The sequence below is a fragment of the Falco cherrug genome, chromosome 1 (genome assembly GCF_023634085.1).
Source record: "Falco cherrug isolate bFalChe1 chromosome 1, bFalChe1.pri, whole genome shotgun sequence".
NCBI lineage: Eukaryota > Metazoa > Chordata > Aves > Falconiformes > Falconidae > Falco > Falco cherrug.
This window is the reverse complement of record NC_073697.1, coordinates 4,949,725-4,964,046: the sequence shown is the minus strand read 5'-3', so window position 1 is coordinate 4,964,046 and position 14,322 is coordinate 4,949,725. Positions and strand designations below refer to the sequence as shown.

The following is a 14,322-nucleotide window of genomic DNA, read 5'->3' as shown; positions in this document are numbered from 1 at the left end:
GGAACCTTGGCCTACTCGTATGGTGCCACCCACGTACAGCACCAGCCCAGGGCATGGGGGTCGGAGAGGAGAAAACAGGGGTGGTGGCTGGGGGGAGATTTTTGTGGGGTTTTTTTCGGGGTTTTTTTTCCTTTTTTTTTTTTTTTTCGGGGGGGGGTCGTGTGGATGGGTTATTATTTGTATTGGTTTTTCTCAATGTAGTCAGATTAGTTGGTAGAAAAAAGTCGGGGCGAGGGCTAGGTGAATTCTGGAAGAGTGGATCCAGAACGTGCTGAGCATCGTGGGTGCGCTCGGGCACTTAAAAAAAAATATCTTGGTATGTGGGACGGGGAAACGGTCTCTTCCCAGGTGGGGGGGGAAGCGCCCGGCGATGCCGCGGGCCCGTAACTTGGTGGTCCGCTGTGGAGCGATCCGCGGGCACAGGCGTCCCCAGCCGGGCCGCCTTCCCGCCGCCAGCGCGCCCGCCTCCTGCCGCCCTTCCGCGCCGCCGGGCCCGGCCCCCTCGCGCCCCGCTTCCCCTTCCGGCGCCGCGCCGCCTCCCCGCGCCTGCCCTTCGGTTTGAATCGCGGCGGGAAGGCGCTGCCGGCGGGTGAGTCCCTGCGGGGGGCGGGCCCAGGGGCGCCGGTGGCCGCGGGGACCCCGGGGAGAGCGGGGGGCCGCCGCCCGCCTTCCCGCCTTCCGGGCCGCGGGGCTCCTGGCGCTGGGCCGCGGCCGCTGCTGCCGGGCCGGGGCCTCCCGCCTGAGGGGAGCGGCGGCCGGGAAGCGGAGTGAAGGTGTCGGTGGCGTTCCGCGCCGTCTTGCTTTGTGTTTTTAATGTTAATGTCTCGTTACGAACTTAGGCGTGCTGTGGCGGGCGGCGGGCTCGTCTGACAGAGCGAGCTTCGCCCCTTTTGAAGCGGGTTACGCGTCGTGTGTGGAATTAACAAAGATTTCCCGTTCTGCCCCAGGTGCTGAGCCGGAGAGAGCAGGTTCATGTTGGGGACAATTTTTTCAGTAATTTCATCCTCGGTTATATATTTAAGCAGCATATACCGGACAGTGAAATGTCCACAAAGAAGAAAAGGAAGATAAATCATTCTAGCCATAAATCCAAGGTGAGTTTTGCTGGGCTGAGCAGGATTATAGCAGTGGTGCCGGGGCCCTGGTGCGGGGCTGTTTGGCAGGGGTGCGGGGAGCTGCGCTGCGCACTCCCTGCTGGTGCACCTCTGGGGGAGTCTGGGGGGTTCTTACCTTTTATTTTTTTTCTTTTAGGAGTTACTACATCACCAGGCAAAAGTTTGAAAATGGTCTTGTAAAATTCGAAAGAGGACAGGGCACAAGGGCACCTAGGGATGGGCCAAGGGGTAACTGCTTTAAACTGAAAGAGGGTAGATCTAGATTAGATATTGGGAAGAAATCCTTCACCGTGAGGGTGCCGAGACACTGGCCCAGGCTGCCCAGAGCAGCTGTGGGTGCCCCATCCCTGGCAGTGTTCCAAACCAGTCTGGATGGGGCTGGGAGCAACCTGGTCTGGTGGGAGGTGCCCCTGCGCATGGCAGGGGGTTGGAACTAGATGATCTTGAAGGTCCCTTCCAACCTAAACCATTAAACTACTCCCTGAACAGGAACAGCTGGACACAGCACATATTTGTCTTCGTGATCTAGCTTTGTAACAGTAAAAGGAACCACTAGCATTAGCTAACAGAATGTACTTAGGGTGTAAAAGGGCTACAAATGGCAGGGGGGTTGGAACTAGATGATCTTGAAGATCCCTTCCAACCTAAACCATTCTACCATTCTGTCAACAACTTATAGAGGAAATTGTTGATGTGTCTATATTTGGTACCATAACAAAACTTGGGAGGCACTGTAAGTGCTGGTAAAATTAAAAGCTCGGGAAGTCAGTGTTTTCTGGGACATAATTCTGTTTCCATGCATACATGCAAATTGGTGGGGAAATTCACTCCCATGCTTAATGGCGTGAATGACACATTTACAAATATTTTGTAGGGGAGGTTTAGATTGGATATTGGGAAAAATTCCTTCGCTTTAAAGGGTTAAGCATTGGAACAGGCTGCTCAGGGAGGTGGGAATCACCATTTGTGTAAATGCAGTGCTTAGGGACATGGTTTAGTGGTGGGCTTGGCAGACACTTAGACTTGATGATCTCAAAGGTCTTTTTCCAACCTAAACGATTCGGTGATTCTATAAAGTAACACCATTCTCTTCTACCCTTCTGCTTTGTGGAAGTGTCTGTGTAATCCTTGATTTATAAATTCCGCTTTTTGTAAGAAGTTACACTATAGCTTTTACATTTTTTAAAGTGAACATAAATAAATTGAAAAAGGTTGGAAAATTATGTAGGACAAAGATGAAAGAAGAAGTATTTTAATGCCTGAAAAGAAAAAGCCCACAGATCATAGAAAACAGGTATTAGGCTGTTACAATATTTTTTGCCGTATACACTTAGTTTTATAAAATAAGATAAAGCTTGCACTAAGTCTAGTATCAAACAGCAGAATATATCAGTTTTATACCATCAGTTCTCTTAGGGGAAAAAAAAACCTAGCCTGAGGAAAAAACCATATGCTTCAAATACTTTATATCATAGCTGAGTAGTTGATATGGTCCTGGTTAAATGTATTTCTAGTCCAATGTTCTTGAAAGTCATTGTCATATTTAATCTGGTTTACACTCGAAAAGCTGGATGAACTAGCTGTTAATTTCATACCCATCCAGGAACACAAAGCTAAGTCCCACCCTCCGCGGAAAGTACTTCCACTTGAGGAACCAGATGTCTCAAGGATACTGAAGGTAGCAGAAGACAATCAACTTGAGGACCTTAACGATTCATTTGGTTAGTATCAACTTGAATGTCACTTAATGTGTGATTTTCATGAACAAACCACATGGGCAAAAAATTTCAATGCTTACCTAGGGAAAAGTGTTGTTTCTTTGCCAGAGAAAGATACGGGCAGGAGAGACAGCAGGGGTTTTTTTAAGAGCGATGTTATTTTCTGTCATTTAGGCAGTAACAAGAATGATACTGTAACGTAAAAGTCCATGGAAAGGTACTGACTATTCACACAATATAACATTGCAATTGTGTAGGGTTTTACATTTAAATATGGAAGTTTGAGTCTTAAGTTATTCTCTATTGCTACACAAATTACGCAGTGAGATTTTTGCTCTTGTAAGAGTATTCATGGCAGCAAACCTAAGATATTCACGATTTATTCTGCCACTTTCGAATGTTACTCTAAAAAGTAACATAAACACATACTATTTTTGGTGAAACATTAAAGCCACTTTCACGCTCTGTATGGGACTTGTGTAATGAGGCCTCAGTATACTGGAAGAGAATCAACTTAGACAGAATAGGTGCCCCTGTGTGAAGTCCTCTGTTCTTAAATATGCCAATACTGGTGAGAAAAATGTTTGAAAAAACATATAATTAGAAACTGTAGAAGAAAGGTTGATCGGTTTCCCAGCTGTAATAGTTACTACTCTAAGAAAATGATGGAAATACACATGCAACTGCTAGAAACAGCATTGAAAATGAGGTATAAAGAACAATATAGCAAAAAGGGTTGTCATAAGGAAAAGACTGGAAAACGAAAAGCTCTTCCTCACTTCTGTGGTATGTATTAAAGCTATAAAAATGATGCCAGCTAACACTGATGTAAGCTAACACTGAATTTTTGTGTCAGTGTGCTTGAAAAAAGAAACCTGTACTATGGAAGGCATACTAAAACCTTATAGTTCTCAGAGTCCTTATCTATTTTGGTAGCTACCTTCAGGAATTCTGCACTTACAAACATGCTGTAGCAGCTGTAACTGCTGCCTCATAGCATCCAATAAAGCAGCCAAAAATCCATATATATAAAAAAAAAAAGGGTATAGTTTAGAAAGTAGTTGTTTAAATGTGTAGAAGATTAGTGTATGCTATAGCAAAGAGAGACTTCAAATAAACTTCAAACAGAATGTTTTGCTTGCTATATGCCATATGTATGTGCTGAGCTTTCCTGCACCTTTGGTTTCAGTTTGTAAAGAAATAGCAGGTGGATGAGTACAGAAACTATGAAGCTTTTCACTATATATATTTTTCCTAATGCTCAAATAATACTTTTAACAAGACTTCCTTTGCATCAGTGAGCAAACCACAAATATTTTAACTAACTGCTTAATGGCAGACAGCGCTTGCATGTCCGTGCTCTTTGCCTGAACAGATGGGAACAGTTTTCATCCAGCTTATTTCCTGTTCTTTATAGATCACCCTTTGCACAGTACTGCTGTGGATGCTTATGGAGAAGAGTGTTCACAAAACAAGTCACTTGGTCATGTTTCATCACAGCAAAGGAAAAAACCAGAAAGAAGGTCTGGTGAAAAAAATAATTGCCGGCATTTAATTTAATCGTTAGATTTTTAGATTAAATAGGAAGAATCTTCTGTTTGTCAGTTTTCCCTAGACGCTTATTAAACAGATGCTTTAACTCAAAATTTCCCAGATGAGAAACAAAAAAGTAAGTAAGGTTGCGGAATGCAGGAGAAAAAAAAGAAGAAATTAAGACTCTGCCTTCTGTAAGCAATACATTGACTTAAGTACTTACTGAATTTTTCTAATACAGAAGGATTTAAAAATACCTCTGTGAGGTATTGATTAGTTCTCTAAATGCTGGTGTCTAAAGTTAAAAGATGAAAAATTGAAAAATACGTAGAAGCCAGTTAAATTATATGTAACAAAGAAAAATATTTTTTAAATCTGTTAATGGAAATTTTTGTATATCTCCCATTTGTTAAATCAAATTTGGTTTAAATCTGAAATAGTTCTTATTTGAATGAAATAGCAAGACAGCAACAGTGCTTGTGTGATAGTATGTATTTTTTTATGTTTTTTGATTTCCAGCCCTGCCCCTCACCAAGAAAGCCTTCTCCATTCCTGCTAAAGTATCCTCAGTAATAATAATTTTGTCTTTGTTTCAAAGTTTCTGCTCAAAACAACATGGCTATCCCAGTGGTCAGTTAGTAATAGATTTCTGAATTGTCATAAGGGTTGCTGTTGAGGGATAAAGATTCTGTTCCCTTTACGTGCTATTTGCATTTTTTTTATGCAATCTATTTAGGAAACACAAACTAAGTTACATAGCAGTACAAAATGTTCCCCAAAACACGAGATTTTGTTGTGGGTAGGACTGAAGATCAGTCTTTCTTAGTGTGTAGTGGGTTTACGTGTGGATATTTTTATTTTCCTAGGAAAAAAACGCATCACTCAAAACCATCTGATAGTGATGTTCAGAAATTCAGCTCATCTGATCCTGAAGATGAACCCCCCAAGGATAATGTGGTACAGAAAAAGTTGCATGAGTATTATCAGTCAATTTAGTTTTAGCTTGCTTAATGCCATGCCCACCTTAGAGGCAGGGGAGAGGAAGACCTTTCCTTTGTTACTTAGTACTTAATTGTATCTGAAATAATTAATCCTCAAAGTATTCCTGTGAGATGGCCAAGTGAAATGCTTAAAGCTACAGTCATCATGTCAATAGGGAATATAATAGCCAAATGTTCCTAGGTCCTGGCCCATTCTCTTACTCATTTGGGTTCTTTTTTTCTTTCAAATGTCTTATTCGTATCTGGAATATATGTTCTTAAATAATGGCATACTAAATGAAATATAAATCCTTTGTACTTGTTCAGTATTGAAGTAAAACGTATTTAGGAGAGAACTCAATTTTTAATTGATAAAATTACTTTTGAATGTATATTAGAATTAAACAAAACCCACTCGGTTTTGAATGAGTGGTTTTCCACACTTAGACCACACCTCGTGTAAAATGCTTTTGGCCCACTTAGCTTCCAGGCATACAGAGGAAGTTAACTGTCTGCAGACTTGAGAAAGCAGATCTGTGATAAAAGAAGCTATGCAGTAGATGCATAGAAGTTTTTTACGTATTGAAACGTGCTGGAATTGTTGAAAATCGTGTCATAAAATTCAGTAGAGTGTTAGTCTTTCATCAGTAAACTGCGTGTATGCAGCAGTCGTGTGGAAAGTGCTGCTGGTGTTACAAAGTAGGGAAAGAATTGGGACAGAATGTGAGTGAAGAGGAAGGCGAGCGGGTGCTGTTGATCAGAGATGTGAATCCTGGGCGATGACTATGCTGGACCGAGGGCCCGTGGGCTCCTTAAAATGTTCTGCTCTGGCTACACGGCCAGTGGCTGACGTATCAGTTGGTCGTTGTAGTCAGGCAGCTGCTGTCCCTCAGCAGCATGATCGCTGTGCTGTGATTCTGACAAAATAGGCCTAAGTAAATATTACTGATGTTTCAGTCAGGAAATGCTTTCCTGCATTCTGCCTAATTGCCATCTCTCAGGATTTTAAATTAGTAAACCTAGGGTGGTTTTTTTTGAAGTTAATCTGCTTTTTGTATCACAGAAGGCTCTGAACACTACTCAACTCCAGGCGAAAAAAAAGCGACAACCTTCAGAGGACAGCACATCCGATCTTTCTGGTAAAGTACTTTTCAAACTCCCATTTAGCTTTTCCTCATTTCAGATGAATGCTTTTTCCTAACTTCGTGGGTTTCGTTTCCAGTATGTAGCAACATACCGCTTCTAGAAATGGGTGATTTTAGTTTGTTTTGGTATAGACACTCATTAGCAATTGTTAAATTGAGGGGCTTGTGTGCCACACAGCTCTGATCCCTGTGGTTTGCATCCCTGGACTTGCCTATTGCTCCCTTGAGGAGGTAAAGCACAACCGTGCGCTATCCCTCGCACACAGCCTGGCTCCTTGTGGAGGAAAGCTTGGATCCATGGGCATGGAGCTGTAAGACGTTTCAGTACATGCCTGGGTCTGGAAGCCTGGAGCACCAGCTGTGGGGCAGAACTCGGAGCGCCTCTGGCTTACAGCATAGGCACAGCTGTTAGTTTAAAGATCTTTGAGACAGGGAGCTTCAAGACAGTGGAATTTCTTGTACATAGAAACTGTTTCTCAGGTGTCATCTTGCTTCCTTTGAATGGTACCCTGTCACTTTCAAGTGCTAGATTTACATTTGGGAGTCTGTGAAGAACCAGGGTTTCACTTTTTGTGGAATTAGTTAATAATGCTATTGCAAAGTTTTAAGAAACCTATTTGTATATAGCTTTTTTTTGAAGCATATATAGTGTTAATACAAAATGTTTACAGGTATAACAATTCATGATTCTTTGAGTAATGCAGGTTGCCCAAACTCAGGCTGACAGTTTTACGGCATGGCTATATCTACACTACACTCTGTAGTTATCAGTTAGTTTACGTAAGTGCTCTTGGACTTGCTTGAAATGATGAAGAATAAGTAGTAAGTTTTATACGATTGGTCATCCAAATTCTAAAGTGTTCCCAGATAAATCTGTCACAGTTGCTCCGCCAAAACCAGATGAAATAATTCATATATCCCTCTTCTCAAGTTTCATATTAAAATGTTCATGACTTTTTGGTGGTTATTTTAATGGTGGGCACAATAACTTTTCTATTATTTTAGAATATGTACCTGACTTGTGCAATGCTTGTCTTCATTCTGTTGTTTCAGAGGATGGCCCATGTTCTGTACAGCTTTGGTGTCCCAAAGAGCTGAAGAGATCTTCTAGAGATATTACAGAACTGGATGTTGTTCTGGCTGAATTTGAGAAGATAACAGCAAATTACAAGTAAATATTCTGATTTCCTATGGCTGAATACTCAGTTTTTAAAACAAATTACCGATGTCTTTGCTAATGGGCTGCCCTTTAGGGAACAGCAGTATTGCATGGTTACATTCTGATGTTATTTTAATGATTATTATTAGGTTTGTGTGATCCAAATATTTTTTCATGTGTGATCCTCCAGGATCCGCCACATTAAGTTGCCTCCAGGGATTTGATATTTTTCCAGACATAAGAACATGACATCTCAGCTGATGTTTTTTAATGTAGAAATTAAGCTATTACAAGTACATGAAAGATCTGCAGTTGCTTCTGTTACTAGCTGCTTAACATTGGGTTTTATTCGTTACTCAAAGGAATGTTTTTGGATGAGACTTCTCCTTTACTAAATCAAATGGGTTGTGTTTTCTCCCTCTGACTTCTCCAGACCAAGCATAGAATCTAACATTTGCAAAAAAGCTATCAGTGGCTTCTGTTCTGCTTTCAAGGGCCAGATCGCCGATCTTGTGAGTACAGCATAAATAAAATCAGTTTTGTGATAGTGGTTATAGAGCTGTATATTACATTGTAATCAAAATGCTCTGGTTTTTTATTGTTCTTTCCACAATTATTTTATGATACTTCGAATTTGCTAATCTCTTGTCAGGATAAATATCACGAGAACAGTTTGTTGTGTGCAGGTTATGATTTGCTGCCTCTGTGCTGGCTTTCATGAGAATTGCCTTTAGACACAACACTGCTGTCATGCAAGTATGTTGCAAAATTGTCAGCTTTGAGAATAGGGAAGCATCTAATAATTCTGAAGTGTTTGTTATATTGTTGTGGTTTAACACCTGACAGCAGCTAAGTACCACACAACTGCTCACTCACTTCTCCCTGCCCCTGCCTTGGGATGGGGAGGAGAATTGGAAAAAAGGTAAAAATTATAGTTGGGAAAAGAACAGTTTAGTAATTGAAATAAAGTAATAATAATAATAATGAAGAGGAGAGGGAGGAATAAAACCCAAGGGGAAAAAAACCCCAAGTGATGCACAATGCAATTGCTCACCACCCGCTGACCGATGCCCAGCCAGGCCCCCAGCAGGAATTGGCAGCTCCCAGCCAGCTTACCCCAGTTTATATACTTTCTATGGTACAGAATATCCCTTTGGCTAGTTTGGGTCAGCTGTCCTGGCTGTGCTCTTTTCTGGCTTCTTGTGTACGTCTTCTTTGACAGAGTATGGGAAACTTGGAAAGTCCTTGATTTTGGACTAAGCACTGCTTAGCAACAATGAAAACATCAGTGTGTTATCAACATTCTCATTCTAAATCCAAAACACAGCACTGTACCAGCTGCTAAGTAGAAAATTAACTATCCCGGCTGAAACTAGGACCCTTACCTAGAGCATTATGTAGTAAACCTGGAGAGCTGCGTAATTTGAATGAGCAAACACTTATGACAAACGCGGGACTAAAAAGCTCACAGACTAGAATTTGAGGAGGTTGATGATTTAGTCTTTATACTGTGTCTCAGTGACTCGTGCAGAGGCACCTGGCTAAGGCCTTTAACGTAGTTCAGTGAAAATCATCCTTTTTTAATGAACAGTTTGAACCTAACTGTAAAAAGCTTATTAGCTTGGAAGACTTAAGATTTTTTTCTTACTAATTACAGCATGTAAAATAAACTCAGAACGTTGTAGGAGTTGTGATAAGTACAACGGACAAGTACTAAAAGTAAAACATAGTCCTAGTGATTCACTAGAGTGAGTAAGTTTTAAAACGACTAGATTTATAATTTTTATATAAAGTTAAAGAAAAATTAAGCTGGCTAGTATCACGCTACTCGGTACAAGGAGTATTACTTGCACTAACTCGTGCAAGATGACTAATTTTGTGCAACAGTCTTCCTCTGGGAGGGTGAGGAGGGAGGAAAGAATTGATAGACAACTGATACACCTGTAGCCTTCCTTTGAATCAGTGTTGGTGTTTTTAAATAGCTTTTTATGTTATTCCAAAGTAATTCTTGCACCCATGTTTTTAGGAGGGTAGTGGTGAAATCAAGATCCGTAATCTATATTTTTTTTTCCTCTAGATAGTAGAAGCCCAGCAATTAAAGGATATAAAGAAAAAAAATGCTAAGGTAAATACATATATATCACTAGATTGTACCGCATATAGAGGTTGGCAGTGAAATTTCAAGAAATTGACTAGAAGAAATAAAATAATTCACAGAAAAGTGTGCACTGTACTACAGAATCAACTGCACAAATAGAGGATAGGGAACTACCAGAGATTTTTTGGAAAAGATCTCAGTAAACACAGTGGATCGCAAACTCCCATCGGCTGTATACTGCCGCTCTGGTGTAAAAAGAAGGAATGTGCATTAGAATGTGTAGGTATCTGTGCATGTGAATTTTTGGTTTGGTTTTTTTTTTTAAATGAACACTGGTGAGGCATCTGGAGAGAGCTAACCTTCAAGCATAGATTAATATGGAGTCTAGGAGAGCAGCGAAGATAGTGACCTGTGAGGACAGAATTGATTTGTTTAGTTTAAAGGAGAGAAGTCTAAGGGACATAAATGTATATGCAAACTTTCTGTTCAGAGGAAGGCAGTTCCTCTGTTCGTTCAGAGCGTGTAGTAATTGACTGAAAATGCAACAGGGGAATGTCGACAGGAGGAGGAACTAGTGTAAGAGCAGAAAACATTGCAGTGGTTTCATCGGGAGAGAGGTGAATGCACTACAGCAGAGATATAGAAGAGCAGGTTGGGCACTGTCTGACAGAGGTTTTCTGCCCAGATTAACATCTCCCACAAACTTTGATGACAAAATAGCTTTTAACAAGTAAAGTCAACAGAAAGCTTAGCCTGGGAGGTAGCAGTTAATGTGCTAAAGTCGTCTTAATTGGAGGTGGTATGATAAGCTACTCTGCATGTAAAAATTAAAAGTTTAATACACATCTAGCATTTACAGCCACTCAGCCTTTTTCTGCCTCATGCATTTGTTTAAAATGAGATTTGTGGTTGCTAAATTTAAATTTATGATTAATTTTGGGGTTTTTTTTAATTGGACATATTAAAGCTTAATTATGCTTAGTTTCTTAGTTATGGCAATCATACTGAACATATATTTGTATTAGACTGCATTTTTAAAACAGAAACCATCAAAAACCTGCTGGAGTCGGTCATGTTTGAATTCAAAATGTCATAAATTCCTTTTGTATGCTTGTAAATCTGGTGTTCCTTAAGAGACATTTTGGATGGGGAGGTGAGAGTTTGACATTGTAAAGAGCTTTAAAGTATAAAATACAAACGTAAAATATGGCAGTATATAAGGTCTGGTATCATGGAATCTCCCACACCCAGCATCAGGGTGTGATAAAACCTCAAAGAAAAAAAGCCAATGAAATTTGAGTTGTTTGCCTTTGAAGTTACAGAAACCATTTCAAAGACTTGCCTCACTCTTTGTTTCAGGTAGTAAAAGACATCAGTAAGAAAAGCCAGCAACTGTTGCAACTCAGAGAAGAGCTCATTAGGTATGTTTCTAATGATGCACAATAATAGCCTGAAGAACTCGTGGAGTCTGGCGTTTTGTAACTCAGAAGTGAAAGTAACCTTTTTTTGTTCTTTAATTTCATTTGATGAAACTCTACTGTTCTGTATTCCTTTCTGTTTTTACAAAAGCTCAGGATAGCCTCTCCTTTCCGTATTTCAGTTGCCTAGATAGTAATTCTCGCAAGTTCTCTTAGCTAACTAGCTACTGGAATGGTATTTCAGACCATATGTTCATGAGAAGAATGCCAATGTTACAATGGGAATTGAAAAGACAAGGAATCACAAATTTACAAAGATAATACAGGGGGCTTTTTTGGTTTTGAGGTGGGAGAATGTATTTCATCTCTGCAGTCTGGCCGGGATGCCTCAGAGTACACGGTTTGCTTCCATCTCATGGGGCCAGACAATTCACATTCTCTAATTTAGATACACAGCACAAAAATTATGTTCTTTAGAAGAACCGTGAGACTTCCCCAAACCCAGCTGGTTACTAGTGACAAGCTTTACACCGAAGCTGCGTATAACGTGCGTGCTGTAAGTTAACCCCGTAGGGAGCCACGGGCTTGGATCCACAAAGGCAGACGAAAAGCCCTTTCTCTACAGCCATGAGAGTCTTGGGGTTTTTTTGCAGCACTGTGGACAAACTTCACTCAACTAGTTAAAGGCATCTCTCGATATGGGTTTGAACGCCCTCAGAGGTTGAAAGCTTTCTTCACATTTTTTATTTGTTGGTTTTAATCCTTTGCTCATCTTAAGAAAGCTTTTTTTGCTGCAACGCTGTTAAATGAAAGTGGCTGTTGGTGTTCAGGTTTTGGAGTGCGATGTTAATGGGTTGAGCCCTCCGGTTCATTTAGGCGGGGTGTACATAGTTTGCAGTTCCTGAATATGCTTCAGCGTAAGCACTGAACACTGCAGCCTGCGAGCAGGTGTGTACAGAAACAGAGCACCAGGTACTTCAGAAACTTTACTTGGAAAAACTGAAGTGCTTGAGAGATTGGCTATATTGTCAGACTCAAAAGATGAGATGCGGAAAAAAATGTAGGGGTTTTTTTGTAGGGCTTTGGACCCATGGTCCTGTTTAAATAACATGCTAGTTGTTCCAATTAAACAGTGTGTTATGGTAATCTGTGGTTTGTATTTCTGACCAACCTTTCCCTTAAGTCTTCTTCGGAGGAAATGTTACTCATGAATAAATACCCAGATATAGTTGGCAAAGCCTTGATCTTTTTCAGAGCTGAACCACAACTGATACAACTAAAAAGAGAGTATGCTGAGATGCAGGAAAGGACATCTGCCTTGAGACAAGCAACTGAATTTGTTACTGGTTTAAAGGAGCTACAACAAGACTATCTGGAGTATAGAGAAGAAAACCCAAAAGAAAAAGAGATAGTAAGTACATATTTTTCCATGTGTTTCCGAACTGTTAGGGATCAGTCCCCCAGTCCTTTATTTTTTCCTGGACAGATGGGCATTTCTATTAATGTTTAACTTTACATTAAAAAGCAATACTTTGTTAATTGTCTTTGTGGAAGCAACTTGAGAATCGTTGTTGTAACTGTACTGTAGTATCTCACTGTCACGACTCAAAAGGAGTCGTCTGGGACGACCTCCCTCCCCTTGGGACCAATGACCCGTGTCTGTGATACCCTTGCACTGAATTAAGGTGAAACAACAGCAACCAGTTTAATGATTTATTAATACAAAATACAAGGCATGTTGTTAGATATGGTAGCTCAATGGGGATGACTTTAACTGGATAAGCAAGTCCCATGCCACAGGTTTTTACTTAATCCGGTCACTATTCAATGAAGAGAGGGAGAGGAGAAGGGAGAGTGAGGGCGGGGAGAGAGATAACAAGAGATCACCACCCATGGATCCAGCAGCATCCTGTTGGTCCTCCACCCTGAGTCTTGGCGGTGGTGGTCCCACCCAAGCTTTCATCGTTGGGTTTTACGCTCTCGAGAGGACACATCCTCATCAGGGGGTCCTCATGGGTGGTTGTGAGGGGTGAGCGCCCCCAAAAGCTTTGGACAGCCCCTGCCGTGCGTCTGAGCAGTTGCCTTCTGTTCCTGCAGAAGTTTCTTCCAGGAAGCACTAGCTAGATCTCACCTTTGCCAGACCTAAAGCCATTGCAGGCCTGTGGTTGTAGTTACCAAGTTAGACAGCAGCAGCTCACTTTGCAGCAACAGTTCATTTCAGTTCCTCTCCAATTTGTGAGAACAAATTGTATTTCAGCACCAGTGTAACTTCTCCTGTAGCGTTAGAACTCCTTCCCCCCTGACTGTGGCTCCTGACCTGGTGTGGTGTTCCCTGCAGACAACGCTGCACGCCTGCCCTGTGTAAGGGAAACGCTGCCATTTCAGAAGACTCTAGTGTTGGCTTGTTCTTCATTTTTGAAAATCATGTTGCACCACTTCAGACAGAGAAAAAAAGAAATGCAGATATTTCGGTGATTTTTCCAAGAGTTAAAAATGTTGCCTGTCATTTTATTTCCTTAACAACAGTATGGACTTTCCAGCCTCCCTGCTCTTCTGGTGGAGTCGCGGAGAATTCTAGGAGCAGAAGGACACTTTCAGAATATTAATAGGAAACTGGAAGAGGCTCTGGCTGTACAAAGAGGGAAGTTATCAGAGAAACGTTAAGTGTTTTTTAATAGACTTTTTGATGTTCATTAGGAACAAGTATTAGAAATGTCAGTGCTTAAAGCTTGTTTAATCATCGTTGCTCTATTTTGCTTCAATGTTTAAAAGAAGTCACTGACTTAATCAGAGATTGTATCTTTCTATTGTCAAATAGTTTGTGGGAGAACTTAGTGAAATTAATAAAATTGCAGTTCTAGTTAAAGCAGTAAATTTTCTGTGCTCTGTGAGCAATGCCGGATTTTAAGCTTGAGCTATTAAAGTAATGCAATATGTACTTTTAAAAAAGGACACAGACTTCGGTTTGATAGACAAATTTTTTATTAAATTTCTATTTGACCAGTTTCCTCCCATTTCTGGAAGTGAAGAAATCTATTTTACTTCGCTTGTCAGTAAAACTTGGACATACTACTAAGAAAACAGAAACCACACAACGTGTTAAAAGTGCTAAGGTCAGAGCAGCACTCATGATGAATTTTCAGTCCAGTACTCTTC

At 40.8% G+C, this 14,322-nt stretch overlaps 1 protein-coding gene across 3 annotated transcripts; it reads left to right on the top strand.

Moving 5' to 3' along the window:
• Positions 1–500: 500 nt before the first annotated feature.
• On the top strand, positions 501–14,026 carry CENPU (centromere protein U). Of its 3 annotated transcripts, none has more exons than XM_055718380.1 (12): positions 501–589; positions 948–1,094; positions 2,719–2,836; positions 4,251–4,356; positions 5,233–5,323; positions 6,410–6,485; positions 7,545–7,662; positions 8,084–8,162; positions 9,728–9,775; positions 11,108–11,169; positions 12,421–12,577; positions 13,693–14,026. In XM_055718380.1, exons 2-12 carry the CDS (start codon positions 1,044–1,046, stop codon positions 13,828–13,830), a joined length of 1,044 nt encoding a protein of 347 aa, XP_055574355.1. In that variant the 5' UTR covers positions 501–589; positions 948–1,043; the 3' UTR covers positions 13,831–14,026. The 3 variants fall into 3 exon arrangements, with proteins under 3 accessions (XP_055574355.1, XP_055574423.1, XP_055574288.1); XM_055718448.1 differs by lacking the exon at positions 501–589 and adding an exon at positions 627–773 and having other exon boundaries at positions 6,413–6,485; XM_055718313.1 differs by lacking the exon at positions 501–589 and adding an exon at positions 627–773.
• Positions 14,027–14,322: the final 296 nt, after the last annotated feature.